The sequence below is a fragment of the Daldinia loculata genome (assembly GCF_022478755.1).
Source record: "Daldinia loculata strain CBS 113971 unplaced genomic scaffold F4817scaffold_45, whole genome shotgun sequence".
Classification (NCBI taxonomy): Eukaryota; Fungi; Ascomycota; class Sordariomycetes; order Xylariales; family Hypoxylaceae; genus Daldinia; species Daldinia loculata.
In genome coordinates, this window is record NW_026054899.1 from 168,589 (window position 1) to 195,800 (window position 27,212).

At 48.2% G+C, this 27,212-nt stretch overlaps 9 protein-coding genes across 9 annotated transcripts; 4 read left to right on the plus strand and 5 right to left on the minus strand.

Moving 5' to 3' along the window:
* Positions 1-305: 305 nt before the first annotated feature.
* F4817DRAFT_345527 (general substrate transporter) lies at positions 306-2,707 on the minus strand. Its single transcript, XM_049304269.1, has 4 exons — positions 2,395-2,707; positions 1,546-2,339; positions 953-1,496; positions 306-861 (listed from the first exon to the last, which is right to left on the minus strand). Exons 1-3 carry the CDS (start codon positions 2,561-2,563, stop codon positions 1,014-1,016), a joined length of 1,446 nt encoding a protein of 481 aa, XP_049156622.1. The 5' UTR covers positions 2,564-2,707; the 3' UTR covers positions 306-861; positions 953-1,013.
* Positions 2,708-2,749: 42 nt separating this feature from the next.
* F4817DRAFT_345529 (uncharacterized protein) lies at positions 2,750-4,379 on the minus strand. Its single transcript, XM_049304270.1, has one exon. It carries the CDS (start codon positions 3,992-3,994, stop codon positions 3,020-3,022), a length of 975 nt encoding a protein of 324 aa, XP_049156623.1. The 5' UTR covers positions 3,995-4,379; the 3' UTR covers positions 2,750-3,019.
* A 567-nt stretch (positions 4,380-4,946) lies between these two features.
* On the minus strand, positions 4,947-5,691 carry F4817DRAFT_199718 (uncharacterized protein). Its single transcript, XM_049298565.1, has one exon. It carries the CDS (start codon positions 5,525-5,527, stop codon positions 5,081-5,083), a length of 447 nt encoding a protein of 148 aa, XP_049156624.1. The 5' UTR covers positions 5,528-5,691; the 3' UTR covers positions 4,947-5,080.
* A 741-nt stretch (positions 5,692-6,432) lies between these two features.
* On the minus strand, positions 6,433-8,907 carry F4817DRAFT_199732 (glycoside hydrolase family 72 protein). Its single transcript, XM_049298566.1, has 3 exons — positions 8,243-8,907; positions 7,985-8,172; positions 6,433-7,919 (listed from the first exon to the last, which is right to left on the minus strand). Exons 1-3 carry the CDS (start codon positions 8,382-8,384, stop codon positions 6,969-6,971), a joined length of 1,281 nt encoding a protein of 426 aa, XP_049156625.1. The 5' UTR covers positions 8,385-8,907; the 3' UTR covers positions 6,433-6,968.
* A 1,277-nt stretch (positions 8,908-10,184) lies between these two features.
* F4817DRAFT_199746 (WD40 repeat-like protein) lies at positions 10,185-12,345 on the plus strand. The gene is made up of 4 exons (XM_049298568.1): positions 10,185-10,333; positions 10,388-10,450; positions 10,512-11,597; positions 11,669-12,345. The coding sequence occupies exons 1-4, from the start codon at positions 10,247-10,249 to the stop codon at positions 11,852-11,854; spliced, it is 1,422 nt and encodes a 473-aa protein (XP_049156626.1). The 5' UTR covers positions 10,185-10,246; the 3' UTR covers positions 11,855-12,345.
* On the plus strand, positions 12,255-14,007 carry F4817DRAFT_199743 (NAD(P)-binding protein). Its single transcript, XM_049298567.1, has 2 exons — positions 12,255-13,080; positions 13,134-14,007. Exons 1-2 carry the CDS (start codon positions 12,616-12,618, stop codon positions 13,740-13,742), a joined length of 1,074 nt encoding a protein of 357 aa, XP_049156627.1. The 5' UTR covers positions 12,255-12,615; the 3' UTR covers positions 13,743-14,007.
* A 2,787-nt stretch (positions 14,008-16,794) lies between these two features.
* On the plus strand, positions 16,795-18,531 carry F4817DRAFT_360472 (kinase-like protein; the record flags this gene model as incomplete). The annotated part of the gene is made up of 2 exons (XM_049306283.1): positions 16,795-18,427; positions 18,497-18,531. The coding sequence occupies 2 exons, from the start codon at positions 16,795-16,797 to the stop codon at positions 18,529-18,531; spliced, it is 1,668 nt and encodes a 555-aa protein (XP_049156628.1).
* A 628-nt stretch (positions 18,532-19,159) lies between these two features.
* Positions 19,160-21,518, plus strand: F4817DRAFT_345544 (PCI-domain-containing protein). Its single transcript, XM_049304271.1, has 3 exons — positions 19,160-19,587; positions 19,645-19,727; positions 19,795-21,518. The coding sequence occupies exons 1-3, from the start codon at positions 19,409-19,411 to the stop codon at positions 20,799-20,801; spliced, it is 1,269 nt and encodes a 422-aa protein (XP_049156629.1). The 5' UTR covers positions 19,160-19,408; the 3' UTR covers positions 20,802-21,518.
* Positions 21,519-26,867, minus strand: F4817DRAFT_345545 (uncharacterized protein). The gene has a single exon (XM_049304272.1). The coding sequence runs from the start codon at positions 26,550-26,552 to the stop codon at positions 21,720-21,722; it is 4,833 nt and encodes a 1,610-aa protein (XP_049156630.1). The 5' UTR covers positions 26,553-26,867; the 3' UTR covers positions 21,519-21,719.
* Positions 26,868-27,212: the final 345 nt, after the last annotated feature.

Below are 27,212 nucleotides of genomic sequence, written 5' to 3' on the forward strand. Positions count from 1 at the left end.
GTCTAGTTTTTGTAGATCATTTCTCGAGTCATACGTCAATGAGACGTAGAGTATGCGATAGTGACAGAGCGGTAATACCCCAACACCGGGATTCCGGATTTGTCATGTATGTACTACGGTCAACGCTGCGGCTCTCTTTCCGGGTGGGTAATTCGCTAGTTAGACGTAAGTAATAATAGTGTAGTTTAATGCCCATCACACCACCATGTCGGTTAGTATAACTCCGATGTACATAATGCCACTGCGCTTACTCGTGCATAACTCTAGTTGATAATCAGATAAATAAAATTTGTGGGAGGGCTCACTTGGGACAATCCACCCAATTGGATTTGTCAGACCAATTATGCAATGGATCGGTTTGCTTGTGAACCCGGTTCGAACGACATCTTTTCCCTATGGCCGTGCCGATTCGGACGGTGACTCGGAGACGGTGTTAGCGGTGATAAGCCACCGTACGGCCTAACGTTAGGTGGAGCGTAAGTTTAAAGCTGACTGCGGTTGTACATTAATAGATAACTAGCAGCACCTGCAACCTTAACTTTACCACGATGACGGGACGCACGGCGTACATAAGCTTGCGTTATCCTATTTCGTGCATAGGATCGGTCATTTGCGTAGCCGCGTTACACCGAAATCGCTTTTCCGACGAGAACGTAACCATTAAAAGTTTCTGCGCCCTTTCGGTACGAAAAAACTACAGACCGCGGTTATTTTACGCCCCAGCCGTTTTCTAACAAACTAGTGGCTTCTTCGAGAGTCAATCCCGCCGTTTCCGGATATATCTTCCAGACAGCATACCAGCCAACAGCGCAAACGACGCCGTATAAACCGAACGTAAACGAAGGGGTTAATAGGTCCATCCTGCTATGAGTTAGTTTTTATAGCAAGAAATGAAGGTTGTAGATATAGTTATATGCGGGCGTTAATTACGAAACTATTAGTAGGTACTTACTATAAGATGTGTTAATAGGTTCAACTTCAATAAAAAAGGTAGTATTTCAGCTGTCTGGATATTAAGTACGTACCAATGGCAAGAATGTCAACCCAACGATAAAATTAGCCAACCAGTTCGTAGCTGTCGCTAGTCCACTGCCAAGTGAACGTACGTTAAGCGGGAAGAGCTCGCTTTGCATCCATGGCACATTGCCAAGTCCGAGAGCGTAAGCCGCAACGTACGTCATGATACTTACTAGAATAACAATGGCAGCGCCTCGCGAGGATATTGAGGCGGCGTCGGTAACAGGTGCACCGCCACCGACATTGGCATCGCCAGACGGTAGTTTAAGCAAGCTGAAACCAAATGCTGACAGGAAAAGGCCGATTACCATGAAAGGTAATGAGTACAGCAAGATCCGCCTACGGCCGATGCGGTCGATTGAAAGTAGTGCAAATACTGTAAAACCGAAATTTGTGGCGGCGACTGTCAGCGATGTGAGCGTCGGAACCGAGAATCCCAACATGGTGAAAATTGTGGCAGAGAAATACATTAACGAGTTCTTCACGATTAGTTAGAATATGAGATTTAGGAGGGGCGTAATGACTTACAAAACCGCAAAGCTGTTGTAACCCCTGAAGTAAGCAGGCGATAACCAGCGCTCGTCGGTTTTTTGGCACGCTGAGAAGCTCATTCCATCCCTTAAGCCATGTGCTACTATTCCTGCCTCCATTATTGGCCAATGCTATATTCCCCTGCTCTTCCCTGAGTTCCATCTCAATATCTTTCACAACACTATCAATTAATCGTCGAGAAGCTGGGTCGTATCCTAGCGTCTTTTCGATGACGCGCCGAGCATCTGCAGATTTCCCTACTTTTACGAGCCAGCGGGGAGTATCGGGCATGAATAACAGAAGAAGACATTGCAGTGCAGCTGGCAGAGCCCCTAAGCCGACCATCCATCTCCATCCCGTAGAGGGATCGCCATGCTCGGCAAACATCCATCCGATAACGTAAGCTACGACTTGTCCAGCAGTGATCGATAGCACGTTCATCGTTACGAGCATACCACGGTAAGCCGGCGGAGCTAGTTCAGCAATGTATAACGGTGTTACAAAGCTCGCGGCACCCACGGCGGCTCCGACTATCGATCGTCCAATGACCATACCCGACACAGTATAGCTCATAGACTGAACCACGGCTCCGATTACAAAGAGCAGATCCGACAGTAGTATAACGGGTTTTCGACCAAAGTAATCGGCAAGGATGGACGAGATCGGGGACAAGATAAGGGCGAATAGCGCGGTGCATGACGTGATGAGAGATTTATCGAGCGAGTTTAACATCCTCCCGGACAGCGAGGTGCCTATCGAAACCAACGTAGCCGAAATTACTCCTGTATCATCTAGGTTTCTATGTATAAGCAATTGCGCAGGACGTTGAAAAAGTGCTATACTTACATCCGAACAGGAGCCCGCTAATACAAGCGGACAGAGTCAAGAGCCATATAAAAACACCCGGGCGACCAGCGGGCCATTCGGGAATCGTATCCTCGCCATCTGAGCGCGCTTCCTCTTCTAGTTCGTCCTCCTGATGCGACAGCAGGGGAGCTTCCGCTGGGCTTGCCATATTGAGATACCACTGGTGCTAGTCGTCACCGCATTAACTCATATTCGTATTAGCAGGTTCCCATGGGAGTCGCCGTCGTTTCAAACACAGAATCGTTCGTAGTTTATCTCTAGACTTTAAATGTTACACTAATAAATGTTGAAGTGGTACGGTTTGTAGTCGAGCACGCGACGTCAGCGGCCCGGCTAATTGTCGGCCTCCGAGGTTCACAGGGCAGAAGCTGCTGTGTGACATTACACAACATATAGTGACCCGTGCTTACCTTCCAGTGTGTGTATCGTGTACTAATCTCGAATAATAATTCAGTTTTCACTATATACATGGTGTTATATAATTTACATCTAAACGTACTCCTCGAATTATAATCAAAACATATTACCAGAAGGTATCAATACTGAACCAACCGACAACACCACCACCAAGAAACAAGCCCAGAACAACGATGGAAAGACGACCCTATCTTGTAAAGCTCTGAACCCACGTATCCCGCGTCTTGCTCTCAGGGGAGCTTTTGCTATTGTCCAATTCTATCTGTCCAGCGTTTGCCCCTGAATCTACGCTTTCGAGTTCCGAGCTTGTGGCTTGTTCCCATGGGCGCAACTGTCTCTTCTGATTCATATATAGCCTGATGCTCATCCCGCGCCCTTCCATTAATAAGATGTAAATCACAACGTACCATAGAGGCACGGCGGACAGTCGGCCTAGGCGGTTGACTTTGGAAAAGATGAGGATCACGTTTAGTATGGTGGCCAAGATTATTAGGATAACGCCCAACGCCCTCGCGCACAGAACCCGCGAGGAGTTGTTATTGCAAGTGCTCCATCGGATGAAGTTGGGATGACTATATCTTCGCAACTCTGTCTCGGCCGCTAAAAAGGCTAAAAGAAAGCTGGATGGGTGTGTCGTATGTTGTAAGGCGTGGAAACAAGCAGCTCGGTCTTCATGGGACAAGTTCAACTTCCGTGATCCAGAGGTCGATATGTACTGGCGAGCTATTTCTGTAACTTCGTCTCGGAATGGCTGCGTCGAGACTTCTCTAACATTAGCAGCAGGACGGTTCAAAGAGACGATGTCTCTACTCACAGGTTGCCATTGCCACTCGTTTTGAGTATCATCCTTTACCCCTGACGAAAGTGCTAACGCTCGAGGCTTTGAGAAATTTATGTCTACACCGATCTTGGATTCCGGATTTCTGGCTGACGCAGCTTCCTGTGTTGTCGCCGGTGTGTCTACGTCCAGAACTGTAAGTGTTCGGCTTAGCTTGTCTATCCTCTCCTCCACCTTTATCGACCGCGGGCGTGACCTTAGATGTACCGGAGATCTTTCTCTCTCACATCTGGGTAATTGAATCCATCTCCCGACATAGTTATGATACCATAGGAAAAACCGAAGATTCTCTGCGCTTCGCTCTATGTACATTAGATAGTTCATAAAGTCGTCCAAGGAGCATGGCTTATATGCATATTAGTACTATACATAGATGATATTACGGTGCGTACTGACCGAGCGTGTCTTTCCCCTGATTACATTTTCAAATGATAGCTCCGCCGGAATCTTCCTCTTGAATGTTATTATATCCTTCAAGTATGGGGTAAGTATTGATTCCGCCATCAAGTTCCTGGTTTGGGTATCGAAGCCGGTCGCACAATACAGAGAATTCCACGTACCACATCAGCCCAATAAAAGAGAAAAGGGGGCGGCTCTATACCGTCTTATACTAGGAAGCAGCTTTTCTATTAATTAGCTACGTAAAGATTCACTGCCTTAGATACATATTCCAATACAATTTTACTACGAATCCTATCGAGTATCTAGGTAGGTATTGTCGAGGAATATCCCTGGAAGACAAAACCTGCATATTGAAGGCTGCCCCTCACATCCTAGAACCACTCTTGTACATGGAATAAATGACACCACCCTTGATCCAAGCGAAACATAAAGTTCTATACATCTCTCGTAGAGACATCGACATCCTTGTCTGGTCACATCCGGGCGCGACCAACCTTAATTCGACCGCAAAGCACTTGCATATCGGACGATTAAGTTGGGATGAGTTAGCACGACGTACGTATAGATATCAAATGGTGTATACACCGCAAGAAGGAATTGTCCCGAGAACCTCAAACTGTACTTAGATCCCGCAGTTAAGAACATCAGATCATTTCTAATTCCTCCAAGTTTCATAATCTACTGAGAATAAAATAGAGAGTGCCGGCAGGACACAGATTGAATTCATTCCGAATGCAGCCGTGTGTCAAATGGCGATCTAAAGGACCTTTTGTACTGACGGATTCAATGGTTCCCCAAGCTGCGTTTGACGGTACCACCTTACGTACCGATTGTAACCATAGAAGTAAAAGAGTTACATTTTAAAATATACTAACCTAATTAAATTGTGAGGAAGGCATGAAAGGTAATCATACCGTGAATGCGATACAATCTGAAGGAATATAGGATATACTGCACAAGTACCCCGTTATGATCAAGGCTCAAACCCTGATCCTCAAGCGAACAGTCTTAACCACCCCTTAAAACCATCACATAGGAGAACACAAGAGCGAACCCACAGACAAACACCTCCAACGACGGGTAACTAGAAAAGCCAAATGCGGGCTTAATCCCCTTTAGCCCCCCGCTCTGCCCCGTCTCTGCTATCTTGACTGTCGTGACCGTGACCCCGCCGACCCCCGTCCCTACTCCCAAGACAGTGGTAGTTCTCGTGATGGTCGTAGGCGGGCCGCTTAAAACGTTCGTCGCGAGCCCCGGCTCCGCACGGTATACCTTCAGACAGCCGTCTTTAGTACACTCGGTGTTCGGCGCGCAGCAGCCGCCCCCGATGCTCTTGTTGCAGGGGCTCATCCGGCCGTCGCAACGTGGTGGCTGGGCCTCGCTGGCGAGACATTGAGATTCGCCCGCGCAGCAGTAGACGCCCGACGGTGAGAAGTTGCTCGAGTAGCAGACCATTCCGACGGGGCAGCATACATTCTTTGTTTCTCGTTAGATTACCTATATCTATATCTACACTATCGTGCCTCTTAGGTGACGATAAAAAGCCGAAGAGAGAAACAAGTATAAGGATGTAAGAAAAATACGAACAGGTTGATCATAAGCCTCGCAGCTATCCCTCTTCTCACCGCACGCATTGACACTCACGCCTCTTGGGACGACGGGCGGGGTGTCTGGGCCCTCGGGCTGGCCGTCGGTAGACTTGGCCTTGTCTTTCAGCAGGAAGGCGCCGCTCGAGTAGTACATGGCGTCGTAGTAGACGGTGAAGACGACGCCGGTAATCAGTATGCCGACGACGATTACGACGAGCGATATGAGAAAGATCCATCGTAGCGTAGGCCGGTTCTGGAACGGGCACTACCGATGCCAGTCGAGCTTGGCTCGTAGGCAGTTTTCGTTCTTGGTGTTCCAGGCTTTGCGCTTGTGGCTGTCGCAGTGCTCGTCAGCGGCTACTACTGAAGGCTGTTGTGATCGAGCTTGGCTTTCTTCTGCCATGTATCTGGGTGAGACTGATGGGACTGATGGGACTATTATAATATCTAGGGTTGCGATTGGATACTAGATGCACTTTTGAATCGGAAATCTTTTAGGTGATACTAGGAGTTTTAGGTGTAAGTGGAAATGAGGGTTGGTAGAATTATTATTTGAGACGTTTTGTTCAAGATGTATATACGTACCTAAGCAAGCAGCACCTACCTCTGTATAGAGGACAGACATTGTATGTGACCACCTTCCTGTGAGAAGGCTTGGATTGGAATCTACCTATGGAAGGAACAATGTTCTCACTGGAAACACTAACAGCTTACATGATAGACAGCTAGAGACTACCTATGTACCTAGGTAGCTACATGTAATTAAGAGGTACATGTGCCTTCTTCACATCTTAAAAGTAGAAACGTACGATAATCACATTGTAGCAGAAAGTTCCATAATCAATGAAGGGTATCACAGCCAAAGCGGCGTTGTTATTTAATTGGTATCAGGAAGTTGGTCTTCCTTAGCTGTGTAATTGTTGCTTCATGACAATCATGAGTGTCGTTTATCTGGAAATCTCTTAACTCATCCTCCTCGTATGCAAGTCGAAGCACATTCCTCGCAGTCATCTTCTGAAGTGTATCATCTAAGTATGTGCAAATGTCCACAGCAGACGCCGATCATTAGGTAATGGCCCAGAGCTATCCAACGCAAGACAACAAACGCCGTGTACAGTGCCTTGCGGATGCTTTGAATAAACTTCCCCAACCGAGTAGTCGAAAGGAAGAATTAGGTGGTACCTGACGGATAGTGCCGGCCATAAAACCTCCCGTGTGGGATTAATTAAGGGAGGGCACGGCGGAATGGAACGTCAGGATCGAAAAAAGTTGTAGTTTTAAAATCTTTCGATCGAATTAAAGTTGAATTAAAGCCATAATGTGAAAACCATCATCACACCCACGAGGCCAGCACCCATACCGGCAATTTCCTTCGATCCGGAGACAGCATTCTGGGTTTCTGACGGGTCGGCACTGGGAGCGGTACCGGTAGCACTAGGCACGGACGAATAAGTGCCGGCGGTAAGCGTTGCTCCTAAGCTTGGGACGGCGACGTTGCCATTAACAAGCCATCCGCTGGCGGTTGAAGTAGGGCAAGCACGTGTTGAGACCGACTTCGTGTCGTATTTTGATTTGGGAACTCCAGTGGGTGTGATACTCGCCCAGTGCTTGCTGAGGTTGTCGAAATCGGGTTTGACAGGTGTCGGGGTACCTGCACGCGTGAAGCCACCGGCGATATCCTTACCAGTGACAGTCGGGTCGACCTTGGGACCGTACGAAATTAAACCGTATTCGTTGGCTTCCTGGATCCATTCGTACACGATAGCTCCGCTCCAGTCATTCACCATTTCGGGGCCGAATATAGCAGCTTGGTCGTCGAACAATCGCGGACCAGGCTTATTACATCCAGTCTCGGTGAAGAAAATGGGCACGGGAAAGTTCTTAGCCTGCTCTTGCAGGTTGGCGTAACCGGAGGTCTGATAGTCGGTGGGATCGCACCATTGGTATGAATTCAAGCCGTAGAAGTCGATATTCTCGGACGCGTTTCCTCCACAGGTAAGATAGTCTTGTAACCAAGGTCGAAGCTCCGCAATATCGGTAGCAGAGTAACCGATTGGGATCTTGCGGTATCCCTTCGAGTCTCTATACGCCTTTAGATCACGGGCGCTTGCCTTGATAAACGGTGCGGCCAACGACTGATTGTTGATGGCGATAATCTCATTTCCCACAAATAAGCCTAGTAGATTGTCATAGCCATGGAATGTGTCCATAACCTTGGAGTAGGCATCGAATTGGGTTTGGTTCCACCAAGGATCATTCTAAAGTAATTTAGTACTGGCCAATTCGAAGGAAGACTAATAAGTCTTCTGGAATTTGAGCTTACGGGCAAGATGTAGGTGTCGAAGGTATCCATGTCTACCATGGCATAGATACCAGCGTCGGCCAAAGCGGACATGCAACCGTCATGGTCCGCTTTTGCATCGACGTGATAGACACGAATAGTGTTGGCACCTAGTTTCTTCATGAGCGACGCATCTCGCTTACATTGCTCAGCATCGATCAACGGGTCCTCTGAATAGAAGTCAGTATTATAAAACGATTTGTTTCACTGAATTACGCGTGTTTCGGGGCTTGAACTTACTCTCGGTGAGTTGATAAGCAACTCCTTTTATAAAGAATTGATCGCCATCGCTTGTGAAGAACTTGCCGCCGACTGCCTCAACTGTCGGTATGGCATATGACAGCGTAGCGCTGCATAGCGCTAGAAGTAGTGAAGAGCGCATGGTATTGGATCGAGAGCGACTGTACGGTAACAATGTAAATTATGATGTTTGAAAAATACTTGTGAAGCTCTTGATAAAATCCTCCACGGTTCTGCGACTACTGGAAGAAAGCTTGAATAGCAACGGTGGTCGAACGAGTGTGAGTCGAGTCGTTAGGGATGAATCCTGATTAGCGAGGGCCAGAAAGAGTATCAATGTCCGGAGTCGAAACGAATGCGCTCCAGATCGAACTTGGCAACGAACGGACAAGCGAATGTTTATGATTTCCCCTTTTCGATTTTGACTCGACCAAATCTCTGCGGCTCTACTCCTCCGGAAGTAAATCACGGATAACACGGGATGCGTGGAGAGAAAAGAGAAGGTTGAAGAATCCGGAGAAGAAGAGGCTTGGAAATATTGAGGTGATGTAGTGTACCTAATGTAAGGTCTCGTAGGTCTCAGCAGGGAGCAATCCTAGCCTGTACCTACATATCAAACGCACTACTACCGTAACTAATCGAAGAAGCGGGACCTTCTCCTAAGCAACCCCTTGTAAATATAAGAATATTTACCTTGATTTTGGGGAAGCTTATGCCAAGCCTGGCATAAGCTTCGATCTAATAGGCTGATAGGCCGATTGGCAGCCACTGTCAGCGAATGAGAGACCAACGGCTTTAGACCGAACTGGAGCTTGGCATCGGTTTGTAGATAAGATTTGGGGCTTTCTACATACATACTAGTGTGCATATGTAAAGGTCGGAAATCAAGGATAAGAAAGGATCGACAACGCCACCCCCCTGTCATTTGTCCCGGCGAAAAGAAAATTCAGAAAGAACGCCTCCTGTCGATTGGTGACTATTATCTAGTACTATGTCACTAATATACGTAGTAAAACGTAGACGCGTATGCTATAAAACTCGAGCAATGAAGACATTGGCTCAAATATCGTATGCATACCTAGTAGAGGTAGGTGTTGCTGCAAACGGCTTTGAGAGTTGCATCATTGTTGGTTCATTATATCATGGGGTTCCGTGTTTCAGACTTTCCATTCAGATGTGCTGCTCATGATAGGAGATATTTGGGGGGGATTTACATATGTACCGTTGCACAGATCTACTACATACATTACTTGGGCTGCTTGGGTTATGTATATGTAGTTTGCAGGGATATGCAATGAATCCTTCAAGCAACCGCATGGCGCTTGAAGGACATTATTGATTTGCATACCTACCCTATATAAAAGGTAGTTACTTTCATCTTTAATACTTTTATACCTTCACGATGTTGTGTGGAATAAGGTTAGATCCGAATTGTGGCTTTCTGATCAGCCAAGCATTCGGGAGTATTCTTAATTGCTTACTTGGACGGAGTTAACCTAAAATGTAATAGAGTCAACTAAATACTGATGCGGGTTCAACAACGAAGCGCAGGCATGCCTCCTAAACTACCCGCCTATTTGTGCATCATGACGTAGTGAAAGGATAAACTTAGGTATAATATTTATTATAATGTTTATATATGTGGTAACGTGAATTCGGGTAGCATATTTCCCTTAAAACAGTAACCCGTAAATAGATCTTATAAACTAGAAACAGATGCATTCCTCGTTTACTTGCCACGCTCTGAAGTATAGTTGGATAAAGCCTCGGTGCGAATAGAAACATACCTTATTATTTTAGGATACGTTGCACTACTTTTTATATCTTCCGATTGTAAAATGTAACAATAAATATAGTAGTACGGATCCGTAGTAACAGAACAAATATCCCTATGGGTTGTGTACATGGCAGATAAGAGATGCAAAATGCTATCGATAAGAACGTCGATAAGCCCGATAAGACTTATCTTAGTCGAGCAGATGGTGCCAGCCGGCAAAGTGGGATATGAACCTTGAACTTTTTTTTCTTTCCTATCGCATTCAATGCGAAATCAGCTTCAATATTGCGATATCTTCGTGCTTCGCAATTATGGTAGGTCGCGCATCGCGTCTGCTTGCACTGTAGCATTTCTAACTCCTACTATAGAAGATCAAAGCATTAACCCGTTCAACGGAGGCGTACCAACCCGCCGGATCTGATGTTCCGAAGGTAAATTCTCCATCTTGGAAAACCCTACACTTTGTTGTTCATGTCTCTTACTAGTTTCAAGGCACCTCGCAATCTAGACCCGGCGATTCATCCGTTCGAGAGAGCACGAGAATATACGCGTGCACTCAATGCCGTAAAGCTAGAGCGCATGTTTGCTCAGCCATTTATCGCACAGCTTGGAAATGGACACGTTGACGGCGTTTACTCCTTAGCGAAGGATCCCAATTCTCTCGATAGATTTGCCTCTGGCTCGGGTGATGGCGTTGTAAAATGTTGGAGCTTGACGAGCAGGGATCAGGTCTGGAAAACAACCGCTCACGAGAATATCGTGAAGGGCATGGCCTGGACGCCAGATCAGAAGCTTCTTACGTGCGCGGCTGATAGGTCGGTAAAAATCCACGACCCTTATAATACACGTGACGATTCGCCGCCCATTCACTCTTGGCTCGGTACGGATGCCTTCACAAGTTTGAGTGTTCATAGAGCGAAGAATGCATTTGCGGTCTCTTCCAATGTCATATCTGTCTACAACCTCGACCAGTATACAGCTGCGCCAGAGGTTCTTCGCTGGCCCTCGTCTGGCGAGACAATTAATTCCGTCTCCTTCAACCAAAGCGAGACTTCGGTTCTCGCATCTTGCTCTACAGATCGCTCGATTATCTTATACGACCTCCGAACAGCCTCGCCACTCGCACGCACTTTTCTCAACTTTAGCTGCAACAAACTGTCTTGGAATCCGGTGGAGCCGATGAATTTTGCAGCAGCGAGCGAAGACCATAACGTGTACCTGTTTGATATGCGCAGGTTTGACCGAGCATTGAACGTACTCAAGGATCACGTGGCGGCAGTGATGGACGTGGAGTTCTCTCCGACCGGACAAGAGCTCGTTACAGCCTCATATGACCGGACGATTCGACTATTCAACCGAGACCAGGGTCATTCAAGAGATGTATATCATACGAAACGAATGCAGCGAGTTTTCTGCGCTCGATGGACGCCAGATTCCAAGTATGTTCTAAGTGGATCGGATGACGGAAATATTCGCCTTTGGAGGGCAAACTCGTCCAAACGAGAAGGTGTGAAATCCGCAAAACAGCGACAAGCACTCGAATACAATGAAGCATTATCCGAAAGATATGGTCACATGGTATGTTTCAAACGTGTTTTCTATCTTGATAAATATATTATAGAATTATGTGCTAACATAGGTGACAACAGCCTGAGGTAAGACGTATCAAGCGTCATAGACATCTTCCAAAGGTTATCAAGAAGGCAAGCGAGATTAAGAAGGAGGAACTCAAGGCTATCAAGCGGCGGGAAGAGAATGAGAGGAAGCATACAAAGAAGCAATTCGAAAAGAGGAAGAGTGAACGTGATAAGGTAGTCCTAGCGCGAGAGAAGTAATGGTGGATGACACTTGGAAGGAGGTAGTTGTCAGTCAGATATTCATGAAGTGCATTTACAAGGCGTTAAGGGGTAGGGAAGACTTCGATACCAGGCATGACATCGATAGGTTGCGTCCACATTCTTGCAACGGATCAAAATATATACTTACTGCAGATTTCTACTTTACTTCAGTAAGAGACAAAACCGAGTGACTAGATGTGCGCTAAAGTATATATATCAGGAGGCGACGGCGCCAAGTTGAATTACCCTAGCGTGCTAGGCGAGGATTATACACAATCTGGAGATCGTCTACTAAAACCACCTAGATGTATGTCAATAGTGGCTAGGATTTAAGCTTCATGAGTGCATGTACGAATATAAAATCTGTAGATAGGCCATAGTAGATCGTAAAAGCGCTTGATAACTCTTACATAGCGAGACCCCTGTTATTTAGGTTAGATGGGTACAGCCGATTGGCTGAGTGTAATTGGAACCTGCCTTAGCCGAAACTTACGACGCTTGGGCCATTTGTTTCAAGCGCCTAGGAGAAGCTGAGCTGGAAGTTGCGACGACTGATGAGACTCAATTTATGATTGTGGACACGGGGCCGGTCCATTGATTTTTTATAGTTCCTTCATCCTATCTTCTATCATTCGATTCATCCTTTCTTACAAAGGACACCTACATGTAATTAGAGGTGTATACCTTTCTTTTCTCTGTATTATTCGAACTTTGAAGTGCTTGCTGGCCAGCATTCGTCTCCTCAACTGTCCGATACCATGGATCATCCTCGACCATCAGCACACGAATCGTGGTGGGCACCCATCTCCGTCGATGTCCTCCTCAAGGTCCTCAACGTTACGCTGCTACATCCCTTCGTAGCATGGATCATTCCTCTCTGCTTTCGCGCCGAGCACCAGGCTTGGAACACCAACCCTATGGTAGTTAGCATTGCGTGGGCTACATTCGTCACTTTCCTATGGATGGGAAACGTTATAAGTCATAAGATCGCGTATGGAATGCACCGGGAGGTCGACTTGACTGAGGAGGTCATTGTAATAACGGGCGGTGCCAGCGGTCTTGGCCTGTTAATTGCTGAGGTATACGGCATGCGAGGTGCTACCGTTGCGGTTTTGGATGTCGCCGAGTTAGAAAGTACGGAAGCCCGCGGCATTACTTATTATAAGTGTGACGTACGAGATAAGGCACAGATTGCTAGAGTTGCAACAGAGATAGAGCGCGATGTGTGTATTATCTTCTACTGGTGCGCATGTGACTCAACTAATATGATTTCCAGCTCGGAACACCTACCGTCTTAATCAACAATGCTGCCGAGGTTGTTGGCAAGAAGCTGCTCGATATGGATCTAGAGGAAGTCGAGAAAAGCATTACAACGAACCTCCTATCTCACTTCTACACTATCAAGACGTTTCTGCCGGGGATGATTCGTAATGAGACCGGCGGCACTATTGTAACCCTCTCTAGCGTTATTGGTCACCTCGGTGCAGCTCGGCTCACAGACTACGCTGCTGCCAAGGCAGGAGTGACGGCTCTGCACAAGTCTCTCGCTGCCGAGCTGCAGGAATACCCGGAGATAAAAACCATCCTCGTTACGCCGGGCCAGCTAAGCACACCACTCTTCTATGGCGTGAAGACTCCCAATCCTTTCATCGCCCCGGTGGTCGAGCCCATAGACGTGGCCAAGGAGATAATAAAGGCTATCGATCTCGGCTTAAGCGATCACATCGGTATGCCCCTCTACGCGCGCTGGGTGGATTGGTACAACGTATTGCCAGTGGGTCTCCAAAAGATTGCGCGGAAAATTTCCGGCGTAGACAGCGGTATGACTACGTTTATAGGTCGTAGGGGGACTCAGCTGAGCGAGAAGAACGGGCACTTGATCTAGCATCCATCACGAATCGGCTGGTGGTTCAATAAAGGTATTTGGCTTAATGGGAGAGATATTCACGATCATAATACAAACCAGACAGTAGAACGCTGGCGTCCGCGAGTCTGTTAAAATGTAATGGTAGTAATGTGTAAGGGGGATGTTGTGTAGTAAAAAGAAAGAGCACGCGCTTCAATATGAAGTTGATCGTCAACAAGATTTCCTGAAATGCGAAAGAAGTCTCTCCCGAGACCATACACGGATCTTGCAGTGGACGTCTGTATAACTGGCTAGTTAGCCCGCAGTTCAACCTCCGTGTTCTAATAAGCAACTGCCCGTGCTAGAACCATCTACCAGATCAGAAACTGTGCCCGCGTCCCGATTAGGAGAAGGAGACCGAAAGTTACCAGTCACAATGCCGAATGTTGTGGCTAGCCATTGATATCCTTAGCTTTGATCGAGCATATTAGGCATGTTGCACTGCATATGATATTCGCAGTGCCTCAAGCTCTGAATGGGTAGGTAGGTCGGCCCGAGTACCTCTAACAATGCCACCAAGGCTTTGGAGCCCACGCGGCAGCATGCAGAAGCTGCGTATAGATGGCTTATCAGGTTCGCCTTTCGGCTCGCGTCCGCTCCCGGTGTTAACGGTCGACGACGTCATAATAGAGATGCACGGGCAGAGTGGCTCTAATAAATTAATATATTTCTTCAAGATTTCCACACCGGGCTCCAGGATACCAAGTACTTGACGCTTATTGGAACATGTGTAAGTTAGCCAAGGATTCGAAATGCCTACGGTGCTATAAAGGAATGCTGATATAATATCAAATATTATATCGAGTAAGCTATGTTATAATTTAAAATAGCCGAGTAATATACAATACTTGGTTCCATGGTGGTTAAATATTAAAGCAACGTACGAACCTGACTCTTTTCAGCTTTTTAAGTTAATCATGTCGTGTAAACTTAGGTACCTTAGGTACCTCTCAAGGTAACGATTTAACAGAATATTAAAGCACCTTGTTTTTCTAATTATATGTACCTATAGGAGCCTTTCCTTCTCACCTGTTGGTCACGAGTTGAACCTGTCAGCCTCGATGTTAAACATGACACATTCAACCTATGGCTTTCAAGTGTAACCTATAATACCCGAGATGAGATAGTTACACTACATAAATTGGAGGCCTTTTCACACAAAATAAATAATAGTAAATGTAATGGAAAACTACTCATGCAAACAAAACACGGTCTAAATATTAGAATGGTGCCGTGTCTACATGTCTATATACTCGTGTAGTACTATAGTAGGTAATCTATCTTAGATACACACCGAGTATCAAATTTCTTTAAAATACTACATGTTATGATCATCCTGGCAACTCTTTTAATCTATCTTGCAGGAGGAAGATAACTACATAACATGTGGGGTTTGAGTAGAGGCAAACACGTGAACAAAACCTTAAACATGGCTTCAATGTAAAGGAAGGCTGAAAATGGATAGTAGCAATGTCCCATGTATATTAATCCGATAGATATATGACCTTAGAAAGGAAGGAAAGAATATGATAGACAGTTGCATTTGATAGAGTCGAAATAGAAGCTACCAAAAGGGGGTTGAATAGCGAAGGAAGTCACAACTTGATAGGTCTAGCCCTCGAGACGGCTGTTAGTCATCCGTCAGGGGGGGGGGACCCCAGAAGGTTCCTTTTTCCTTTTTTCCCTTTTCCCTTTTCCCTTTTCCCCGCACTCGTTGAAGCTTATCGTAGCTGAACATCAATAATACCTACATAGTACATGTACCAATGCGAAAACACCAAGCAACATGATTTTAAACGCGCCAACTCCAACTCACCAACCAGCAAGCTAGGGCCTGCGATGGTGCTAGCCTACCACAAGTGCGGTTCTAAAAGATAAGAATCACCTCAGATGTGATTACTATACTAACCCCGTTATGTTATCCTGCTTTAAGGCTGCCAAGGACCTCAGATCCTATGCGCTTCATCACCACGCCACCGATGATAATATGTATGTATGCTCGTCAGCTATCATATCCCATATTTCCCTTGTGACGGGCATGGACCGCACCTGCATATACATACATCGGATATACGGGAAACGATCATCCTTTCGATATTAGGACCATGATGTCGTACCGTGTTCCGTCTGGCTGAAGACAGGTCACAATGTCTCTGGTTGCCAAGTGTCCAAGAGTCAAACACACTGGGGAGAGAGGAGTTGAACTACAGTAGAAATGCGTGGGGGGGGGGGGACTGGCGGGGTCCGGACTCTCCTTCATTCGACAAGGCACGAATACATCAGTGCGAATACATGCATGTCGTCTCTATTACATTCTAACCTCAAGTTCGTCTGTGACCCGATTCAGGCTATTAATATATTCCTGCTGGCTGCCACAAATGGGGCTTCCGGGGAGACCGTTTTTGGGCGGTATTATTAGACGCCTCGAGCTGCATCTACATTGAACCCACGAGAGCCTCTTAAGCATATCCCCCTATTAGTGGCGTTTTACCGGGGTGTTTTTAACTTCAGGATACTAAAATATCTCTTATCTATTGCCTTAGGCTCGACCAATCACACACCTTAAAGCCAACCAATATTCGCCCTAAATGGCCACCAACATGATTTGCTAAGTACACAAGGTAATCAGTATCTAGCAGCAAAGGCGAAGGGTTCCAATCATATGCGCGCTTTTGCTTAGATGCTTCTGCTTGGACAGGCTTTACTACGCAAACTATGGAGCTTAGAAGTATATGCTCTGAGTACTTATCCGAAAAATATCGCCCCCAGGCAACATTTGCTTTGTGCTGACTTACCTGTATGTTGCACCTCTGGCGGGCGTCCTCGGTCGGGTGCCGTGTCGCATCTGATTGTAGATCCTATAAACGGGCTACGCCCCTGTATTGCTTACACCACCAACCTTGAGCCCCATCGAATCTGTCGCAATAATTTACAACCCTTATTACATGCGATGCTCGACTACATTAACTGACTGGACTGATCTAGGGTGGATCTAGGGTGTAATGCTACCCTTGTTCTATCTATGGTAGCTATGTGGTGGGATTCGTCGCGGATTGAAGCGACTGTCACTCGACAGTTTGTCTGTTCACACCTTCTTCCCGAGGAGATAAAGCGGTTGGACTTACCACTGGGCTTCGGTGATGGATTGACGGATGGGACCTACTGGGAATGGATTGACGAAAAGGCCAAGCGTATCTTTCTCATTCTTCTAGACCTAGGTGTCCCAGACCAGATCTTCGGACTTATCGACGATAGTTGGGACGACGATGACCTCCCAATTCCCCTCGACCAGATCGAACGGCTGGCGCTTACGCTCACCAGAGACGACAAACTTGAGAGGAAGTTTTATTCCCGCCAGTTTCACTATCTACTCAAATTCGTAGAAAGGGGCGACTATATAGTATACGAAAATCCCGAGATCGTGCCTCTTACCGTCGATAAGCGCCCCGGGCTAAGCCTTAACAGCGTTGCGGATAGAGTCGAGTTGGCAAATCGACCTGGGGAGATCTTCTCTCGGCGTCGCATTCCGATCGGAACGGGCCCTGGTCTGCTAAGCGAAAAGGAATTCTTCTACGAGATCGACAGGGCAAGGAATATTGAAAACAACCATGTCATGTCTTATTACGGATCGTATGCCCATCAGGGCGTTGTCTATGTTCTTTTTACTCTCCCAAGCGATTTCAGCCTCAGATCCCTTTTAGTAACAACGCCAAGTTCGGTGAAGTCATTGGCCAAGCAGGATCGACGGTGTCTATTCATGAATTGGATTCATTGCCTTGTTGACGCACTGTGCTATCTTCATAGTTGCGGACTATCCCACGGCAGAATAAAGCCCTCGACTATACTTTTCAACAACAACAATCATGTCTTCTATTCAGACGTGACCCATTTAAGCGCAGAAGCGATAGCCACTACGTCGGACAGATCAGCCTTCGACAAAGAGTCTTACGACTACGCGGCTCCTGAACAGTGGTATCGACCGTCAACTAGTCACGGCCACCGAAGAAGTACTCTCGTTGCTTCCTCAGGATCAACATCGTCAGATAACTCGTCGTTCTCTATTAGTAGAGGGAACTCGGAAACTGGTTCGATGCTCCACTCGCCGACACCTTCCCTCGACCCTCAGGCAGTTGACATCTTCTCGCTAGGATGTGTGATACTTGAATTGCTAAGTTTCCTAATGAAACGCCAGACCCGGTCCTTCGCCTCGCATCGATCTGCAAAGCATAAGCAAGCCGGCCGAGGAGGGGCAGTTTTGGACTCGTCATTCCATAAAAATCTAGGACAGGTTGAATCATGGATGGCTGGCCTCGCTAAGGATGCATCGAAAAAGGATGACCAAGTGTTCCGTGGTATGGCGCCTATGCTGCAGGTGGTGGCAAGAATGCTTTCAATAGCCCCCCACGAGAGGCCGACGGCTCAGGAGGTCGAGCAATGCACATACAAAATCCTGACGGAGAATTGCCAGATTTTAGAGCCGCATTGCGTCCACCAATATAACGGTTGGGATTTTGGATTCGGCAACATGCATATCAGCGGAGGGGGCGAGGGATTTAATATTGCTGGAAAGAGGCATAGCGGTCCAGCGGTGTCGAGTTACTCTCGATCGGTTTCTTACCGGCCGATGAGCGGCAGCTCCATTCAGGAGATGGATATGCCTGGCGGTAGCGGCTCTCAAGCTACCGACGGCCGGGTAAACAAGGTGCGCACTTGGCAGGCTCAGGTATACTCAGGTAATGATTACATCCCAAGTACTAATCTGACGTAGAGGGGTAACTGACATCGTGGCGTGTCATGACAGAAACGACGAGCGTTTGACGGTCTTGGAAAAGGCTGAAGGATAAAAAAAAAAGGGGGGGGGGAGGGGGGAAGGAGGGAGAGGACTACGTATTAGTACATACACATAGGAGTTGCGAGACCTTGGGCTTAACACGGATAGGGAAGATCTCGGCGGCGCTTGTGGTAACCCTCGTTTTGAAAGAAGAAGAAAAGGGATGGGAGAAGAGGGTTTACTTGGTATAATGGATACTTATCTTATTGGAATATTTACAGTGTGGATGACGGGCTATGAGCTTATTACGCTCAACAAGGAGAAGTGGGATGAATTTCGGTACCAGTCCAACTTAAACGAAGTGTTATAATCAATCCTACAGCATTATGGAAATATTGCGTATTGATATCAGCTGTATTAACTCAAAGGCGGCGTTGATGGTAACTCGTATCGATGATGATGATGTGCTATTTTATATATATATATAAAAAAGTACCTAGGTACATCCAGCTATCTTAGGGAAGTCGGGAGCAAGAGGGAACGGAATGGTGGGTTATTCCGTACTAGCATTTCAGGCAGTCTGGAGCTGCGTCAGTAGGTATCCACTTTATCACCTAATCGCAAGGCTGGAGCTGCAGTGGGAAACAGCGGGCGAGTTGAGTTGAGTTGAGTTTCCGAGCTTCAGTTTGTACCGGTTTGTACGTACCCTTTTCAATAATTCCTGCTCATTTGAACAATTGAACAACGTCCTTTACTACTTCTGTATCAACTGTTCTATACCAATTCGAACCCACAATCCGACACTCGAGAGTCCCCTTACCTTACTATAATTCGAGTTAATCTCAACTTGCATCTCGAGCACACGCCGGTCAATATGGCTTCGCAGAAGCCGTCTGTGAAGGAAGCGCAATCGCTTGCCAGCTCCGACCCGCGAAAAGCTGAAGCTATCTACAAAGACATCATATCCAAACCTCCCTCTGTTACTTCAGATGCAGCAATAAAGGAATACGAGTCCGCCTTGATAAGTCTAGGAGAGCTGTACCGGGATGAGAAGTGAGTTTCGGCTTTAACATTTCTCTTTTGCGTCTAGAAGCTGACATTTGTGCCTAGGAAACCCAAGGAACTCGTCGACCTTATTACCACGAGCAGAACCGTCCTTTCGAGCTTCGCAAAGGCTAAGACGGCCAAGTTGGGTATGCTCTAGCTCCTCTTCGCCCTTACTGTAAATACAAGCGTCTCTCTAACACCACTTCAAAATAGTCCGTCAGCTGCTCGATCTCTTCGAAGCCATCCCAAACACAACCGACATCCAGATCGCCGTCACCAAGTCATGTATAGAATGGGCCACCTCCGAGAGGCGGAGCTTCCTACGCCAGAACCTCGAGACCAGACTCGTTACCCTGTATATGGCTAAGCAAGCATACTACGATGCCCTTACCCTTATCAACGGTCTCTTGCGGGAGCTGAAGCGTCTGGACGATAAGTTAGTATTGGTAGAGGTTCAACTATTGGAATCTAGAGTATACCATGCCCTCGGCAACAACTCCAAGGCTCGTGCCGCTCTCACCAGCGCGAGGACGAGCGCCGCCTCGGTTTACACGCCTCCCTTACTCCAAGCGAACCTAGACATGCAGTCGGGTATGCTACACACCATGGACCAGGACTTCAACACGGCCTTCTCTTACTTCATCGAGGCACTTGACGGCTACCACACGCAGGACGAGCCAGCTAAGGCCACCGCCGCGCTGCAGTACATGCTGCTCTGCAAGATTATGCTTAACCTCGTCGACGACGTCAACAACCTGATGGCGTCCAAGCAGGCGCAGAAGTACGCGGGCCAGAACCTCGAGGCCATGAAGGCTATCGCGCGCGCGCACTCGAACCGGTCTCTGGAAGAATACGAACGTGCCCTGTCCACGTACCGCTACGAGCTCGGCAGCGACGCCTTCATCCGCAACCACCTGCGTCGCCTCTACGACGCTATGCTCGAGCAGAACCTGATCAAGGTCATTGAGCCCTTTAGCCGCGTCGAGATCGCCCACATCGCTAAGATGGTCGGCCTCGACACTCAGCAGGTTGAGCGCAAGCTCTCCCAGATGATCCTCGACAAGGTGATCATCGGTGTGCTTGACCAGGGCGCCGGGTGCTTGATTATTTTCGACGAGACGCAGCGTGATGAGTCTTACGATGCGGCTCTCCAGACCATTGAAAAGCTGAGCAATGTCGTGGATGTCCTGTACACGAACCAGGCTTCGATGCTGGAGTAGACCTGTGAAGGGAGAGGTTTTACGAATGTGAATTAGGCAAATAAGAAAGTCTTCTTCGTGCATCTAACGCCGAAGGAGGCGAATGAAAGCTCGGCCGGTGTAATATTACTAGGTAGAGAAAGTATTAGGCCAAGGCCCCGGCGTCGATGAAGACGGCGTTGCGGCTTCTCTGGCACTCGTACATATATCAACATGAACTTGTGTCAATTTACGTGTATGCGTGCTGTCTGTCTTATCACTCGCCTTATTGTTTTCTTCGCCCCTTGGTAACACTGGAATATTCGAAGATAATCTTGGTCAACCTTGCTTTTCCATAAACGTAGCAGATATGTATAGATACGTAAGGTAAATGTCCAATTACGAGGTGCAATGAAGATGAATAGAAGGGTATCTAATTAATACAATCTCACTGCCTATACATTTGCCAATCCTCCTTTTCCGCATCCTAACGCCTCCCGAATGCAAGTATATGGTATAGCATGTATGCTTGCCCGCCCGTCCGCCTGCCTGCCTGCCTGGGCCTAGAACGCCGGCTATGCATACATACATCCAAGGTTGGGCTATGTACAGAGATAAACCAACGGTATAAGAGGTAAGTAATAATACTCCGCCAATGTGATGTGATGCGATATGATGCGATGCGATGCGATGCGATGCGATCTAACATGCTCGCCCCCCTGAGATAAAGTAACCAGACCGGACCAAGTGCTAATCCCACCAAAAAAACCCGCTATGTAATCATCACGTACTCCTCCCTTTTGCTTTGCTCTCTGTCCTTAACTTGGGGTATATGATAGAGCATATCAGCTCTTCGCTTTCCAACACCCTTATCAAACAACTCGTCACTCCTTTTCCTCCCACCTCCTAGCCACGTAGAGGCGCATTTTTTTTAAATAACAACTAAGCTGAAGCTTAAGTCTAAGCAACAGCCTTCCCCTTCCCTTTATCCACCCTCCCAGCCCTTCCGGTTCTCCTTCTCTCCTCACCCACAATCAGCGCAAAAATCCTCTTCGCAAGCGCACTCTCGCTCCACCCACCGACTTCGCGGGCGAAGGCCTCTACGACCTCGATATGCCACTGTTCTAGGATCAGGCTCTCGCCCTGAGCCGCGACTTCTTTCCCTATGAGAGCCGAGGCGTTGGGGGATGGGGGTTGGCGACGCCACCAACTCTGCACCCATGACTGTTGCTTCTGCTGCTGCTGCTGCTGTTGTTGTTGCTGCTGCTGCTGCTGGAAGGCCAGGGGGTCGTAGCGTCGTAGTTGGAGGAGCTCGTCTAGACGCACCCAGTGGTGGCGGGTCCATTCTGTTTTCGATAGGGCGAAAGCGGTAGGATGGCGGGACGGGGACCGCGCGGTGGATTTGCTATTGCCATTTTGCGGTAGCATCTGTATGGGAGGATGGGTGGTGATAGGAGACGTAGCGTCGGTGCTACGACTTGAGGATGACGAAGAATCCGTTGACTCGTCGTGTGTGTTTTCGGGGATGGGTCGGAGAACGGTCCCTTGTGAGACTATGTTATTCCTGGCGCCGTTTTGCTGATTCACGACACTAGTTTGAGCTTGGGCAGTGGAAGAAAGCGCACTAGGCATAAAAGCCACAACCCGGCCCGGGGTAGTAGGTTTCATGGGGGAACGGAAGCACGACTTGGACGGCGAAAGCGTCCTGTCCCACCGGGATGGGACGTCCCTTGGTGGGAAGCGCTCATAGTCTGTCCCGTCTGTCAAGAGCGATGAATCCTGCTGCTCTTGCTGTTCATCGTATTCGTCCTCGTCCTCCTCATCCTGCTCATCCTCCTCATCCTGCTTGTTCTGCTCGTCCTCGTCTTGCTCATTCTGGTCATCGCTCGGCAGTAGAAGGAGGTCCTCGTCTGCCTCGTTTCTGCTGGGGAGCGGTCCGCTTCTAAATAGAGACAAACTAGACTGACCTGGTCGCGGCGTGAAGTTTCTTTTCTGCTCGATTGGCGGATAGGCCTGGCGTTCAGGTGTTGAGGGGTGAGGTGAGGGCGAAGATGACCGTTCGGGTGATTGTTGTTCAAGGGACTCTTCAGGTGACGGTTCAGGGGACGGCTCAGGTGATTGTTGTGACTGCGAAGAAGGAGGCTCGGGAGAAAGTGACGGCGCAGGGGAGGGCGAGGGCGAGGGCGAGGGCGAGTTTTCTACATAAGATTCTTGCCTTGTCTCATTAGATTGTGAAGGAGGTGCCGGTGGGAACATGTTTGTTCGTGGTTCTGGGCTCGGTTGAGATTCCATTTGCGGGATCGAGGAAAATAATCCTGTAGACCAAAGGGACCTCTGCGGTTCCTTAGGGGGTTGACTTGTCGTTTCTTTGGGTAGTGGCTTTTGGAATACAGGCTGGGCGACCTTTTCGGTTATACCAGTTGCATTTGCTGGCCCAGCTTCTGGGGTCTTCTTAGGCAATGCGGCCGGTGATGAGAAGAAAGACAAGATATCAAAGCCACCGAATAATCTAGATTTAGGTTTCTGTTGAGTAGCTGGAGCAGCCTCTGCCCGCTGTGCTAGCATTGAGTACTCAGACGCTTCTGCGGGCTCCACAGCCTTCGCGGGCACTACAGGGTTTCTTGGTTCTTCACGTGCTGCTGGCTCTTCTGGTTCTTGTGACTCTACTGACAGTTCCCGGGCCTCTGAATGTTCCCGAGACTCTGACTGCTCCTGGGCTTCTAGCTGTTCCTGTATTTCCTGTTGAGGGCTTAGAATTGGTTGTTCGGCTTCAGGAGACGAGCTCTCAATAATGCGAGTAGCCTCGGAATTCCACCCCTGTAGTATAGAGTGAGCATCTGATGCCCGCGGCCTTTGACGCACTAGCGGCGCATCTTCTGCCTCGCTCTGCGGATTCTCCTCAATTTCTATTTGAGAAGAGCTTGCAATCTCTTCGCGGTAAATGAGGCGTCTGCTAGTTTTTCTCCAGGGACTTGGAACCTTCGTCCGTCGCGTGGGTTGATCGGGGTGCTGTGACGTACGTTGCGCGCGCTCCGGTCTCCTAGGTGTTTGCCTTGATGCCTCAAAGTCCCAGATGTCGTCTTCCTCTGCTTCGTAGTCTACTAGCGCACTATCTCCCTGCTCCTCCAATTCTTGTTCTTGTTGCTCTTCCACCTCGTGATTCGTGGCCTCGGCTGCTACGCGACTTGCATTTGAGCCGTAAGTGGCGAAACCACTTGGACTTTGGGGACGTATTGGCTGGGAACCTGAGCCTTGATTCACGTCTCGCTGATGATTGTTGTCATCTGCGACCCAGCTTATCCCATTATCACTCGACGGCATTGCTCTAGCTGAATTAGACACCGACTGATTGAATGAACGAGTTTGTTCCGGTGCTCGGTCATCAGTGTTATACATGATGTTTCTGGATGTTTCGGTCTGTGACCTATTGCGCATAGCTGGACCAAACGGATCCGAGGCATTGCCAATAATGTCACCTTGTGCTGATGATTGGCTATGAGAGAGGCTGGCCCTTCTGATTTGAGAGAGAGCAGCACTAGGACCAGATAAAGATCGAGGGTTGAATTGGGTCGAGACGCCACGACCAGATCGAGATGGCGATTTGGGTATAGATAGTTGGCCAGATTGATCCGATGGGAAAGGTTGCGAAGGGTCATTCGTAGCCGATCCTCTAAATGGGCTTCCGAGACTACTTTCACGGCGTTCGGGAGATGGTCTGTCTGACATCACATCTTGGAGGGTTCGTCCGACGCGTACGATCGGTGAGAGCGATGGCCTACTATTAGGAGGCGGTTCTAAAGCTTGAGGAGGCTCCGTAGCTGCTTTGGCAGAAGGAGGTAGTTGGGGGGAGGAATGCTGTAATTCTGGTGTGTTGTTGTTATTAATCTCTTGGTCTAACCGAGATGGCCCAAAATCCATTGCACGTGGCCGATTCATAATAGGAGGTGAGGATTGGAAACCTGAATTAGAACTGGGACCAGCAATGTCTTCTTCTCTTGTAGATGGGCCAGCTTCATCTTCCCGGGCCTTCTTAGAACCAGCATTAGAAGACGACGTATCATCGGGAGTCGGTAGTCTGCTCGATCCAAAGCTAGGTCCTGCCTGTCTATTGGCAGAGTTGACTTGTCCATCAACGACCGGGGCTTCCATATGGCTCTCCTCCGTAGACCTTCCAACTCGAGTCGCTGGCTTCGGGGTAGCAGCCTCGAGAATAGCGTCTGAAATTTCGGAAAATTCATCCTCATACACAGTGGTGTCTCCGTGTTGTTCTACAGCAGAGGTCGGCTTCATAGGCAAACGTCCCGGCGTTGCTGCTTTGAGAATACTATCCGGAAGACTCGAGAAGGAATCGTCTACATGAGGCGCTTTTCCTGCAAATACTTGCCGACTCAAGGGAAGTTGCCTTTGTCTTCTCGGGCTCCTCGTTCGTTCCTTTGGACTGCGACTACTACCCTCCGTCCACGAGCGATCCGGTACACCAGAATGATCTTCCTCCGTTGGTAAGTTGCTCCTCGTCGACCGTGCTAATGATTGTTCTGCTTCTGTTCGGGTACTGTTTCGCCATGACTCTAGCGTTTGGTTTATTATCATATTCGTCTCTTCGCCCATCTCCGGAGGATCCGAAAGGAGGGCACTTCTATTCGCCTGGAACGAGGGAAGTGATTCCACAGCGATCATGCTGAAGTCGGAGGCATGTGCGAGCGTGTCCTGTCCGCTGTGAGGTATCCCTTCGGTATTATCCAAATCCGACTCCACGTCACTATGGGCCTCCATCAATGCCGGGTAGTCATCAGACATACCGACATCGCTATTGTGCAGCTCTTCTTCTTGATATGACACTGCCTCTGATCCTAGATCTTGCCCTGTGCGCGACGTCTCATATAAGTTTGAGACATTCCTCGGCGTCGGTGTCCTTCCACTCGCCTCTATAATATCATCGATAAGATTATCGCTAGTCGTCACTTGCTGAGCTTCCTCTTTATCAGGCAAATCCAGAACTGGGCTCAGAGCTGACGGCGGTAGGTTTTCCGAATTATCGAAGACGGACTGGGCGGCATTATTATTGGCCACACCATTGTCTGATGCGTCGCCCGCATCTGCTAATATAGCAACCTCCTCTGGCATTGGCGCTTTTCGCGGGCGCCCGCGTTTCCTCTTGGTCGTATTGTTGGAGAGTTGCGACGACGGTATAACCTGGGTGGTGGATGTACTCTTAGGTGTCTTTCGTACCTTCGCCTTCGCCTTCGACGCGACCGAGTCTGCTTGTGGTCCAGTAGGTGTCGCATCCGCCAGACTAGCTTCAGATTCTAGATCGTTCTTCTGTCGCGTGCGCCGAGTCTCTTTCATAGGTGTGGCGGCCCTCTTCTTCCCCCTCGGCATGGGAGTGCCATTGCTTATCCGCCGCGGCCGGCCTCGTCGTCGCGGAGTAGCTTCGTTCTCTATCTCATCGTTAAGTGGTATCGTAGTAGTCATGATGGCTTCTCTACGACGGGGAACTCGTATCGGTGAAGATGATTGAAAGAGTCTTCGGTTGATACCCCGCTTTATGGCCTCTTCGGCCTCGACTGTGACGAGTAACCTTTGCGGTGCGAGCTCGTTGCCGACGTCTAGTTCGAAGGTTCTCCTCCTAGGAGACTGCCTCGCTGGTGAAGACCTCCTTATTTGGCTCTTCGGGATCGAAATGGCAGAGAGGTCGTGGTGTGTGAGAGTATTATCAGTATGTCGCGTATGTGGAAATGCCGAGCTTGGAGGTTCGTCGCCCAGCGGGTCAGGAGATGATAACGATTCATCCATGATAGCAACCAGCGATGGCGATAGATACTAGGCAGCTGGTGAACATAGGTTTAGAATGGAAGACAATTGAAACTAATGATGCAATTGGTATATCGGAGTTCGGTATTGAATGAACCTGGTTGTGAAAGATTCAATGCAAGGATAAGGCAGAATACGCGCCGGAAACTAACCTAACCGCCACCGAAAACCCAAAAGGAGCAATTTGTTTACTTTGAATTACTTTACTTTAGCGCGATCTGATAGGTCTCGTAAGGGCGTAAAGGGCAGGCTCGCAAGGCTGACAGGAACAGTAGCGCACTGACACGTGTACGTACCAGCGGGGCGGTTTTAAAAGACAACTGCTGAACCCTCGGCACGAGATCCACAAATCAATATGGGGGTCCGACGTCAGTAAAACTAAATCCCGAAAAGACGTTCTTAGCTAAGCAATCATTTCTAATCAATACAGGTATTAGTTATTGGATTTCAGTAGAACTACTGCGATGCTATAACGTCATCGTTCATAACGTTGAACCTATTAATACCTATGTACATGTTGTACATACGTGTATGCCTCGCATGCACGGGTACATTAGGTACACACGCTCAGATTATGTACCTATCGGCAAAACGCTGGGAATATTGGGAAAACTTCGGCTATATAAGTAAACTTCGAGGGGC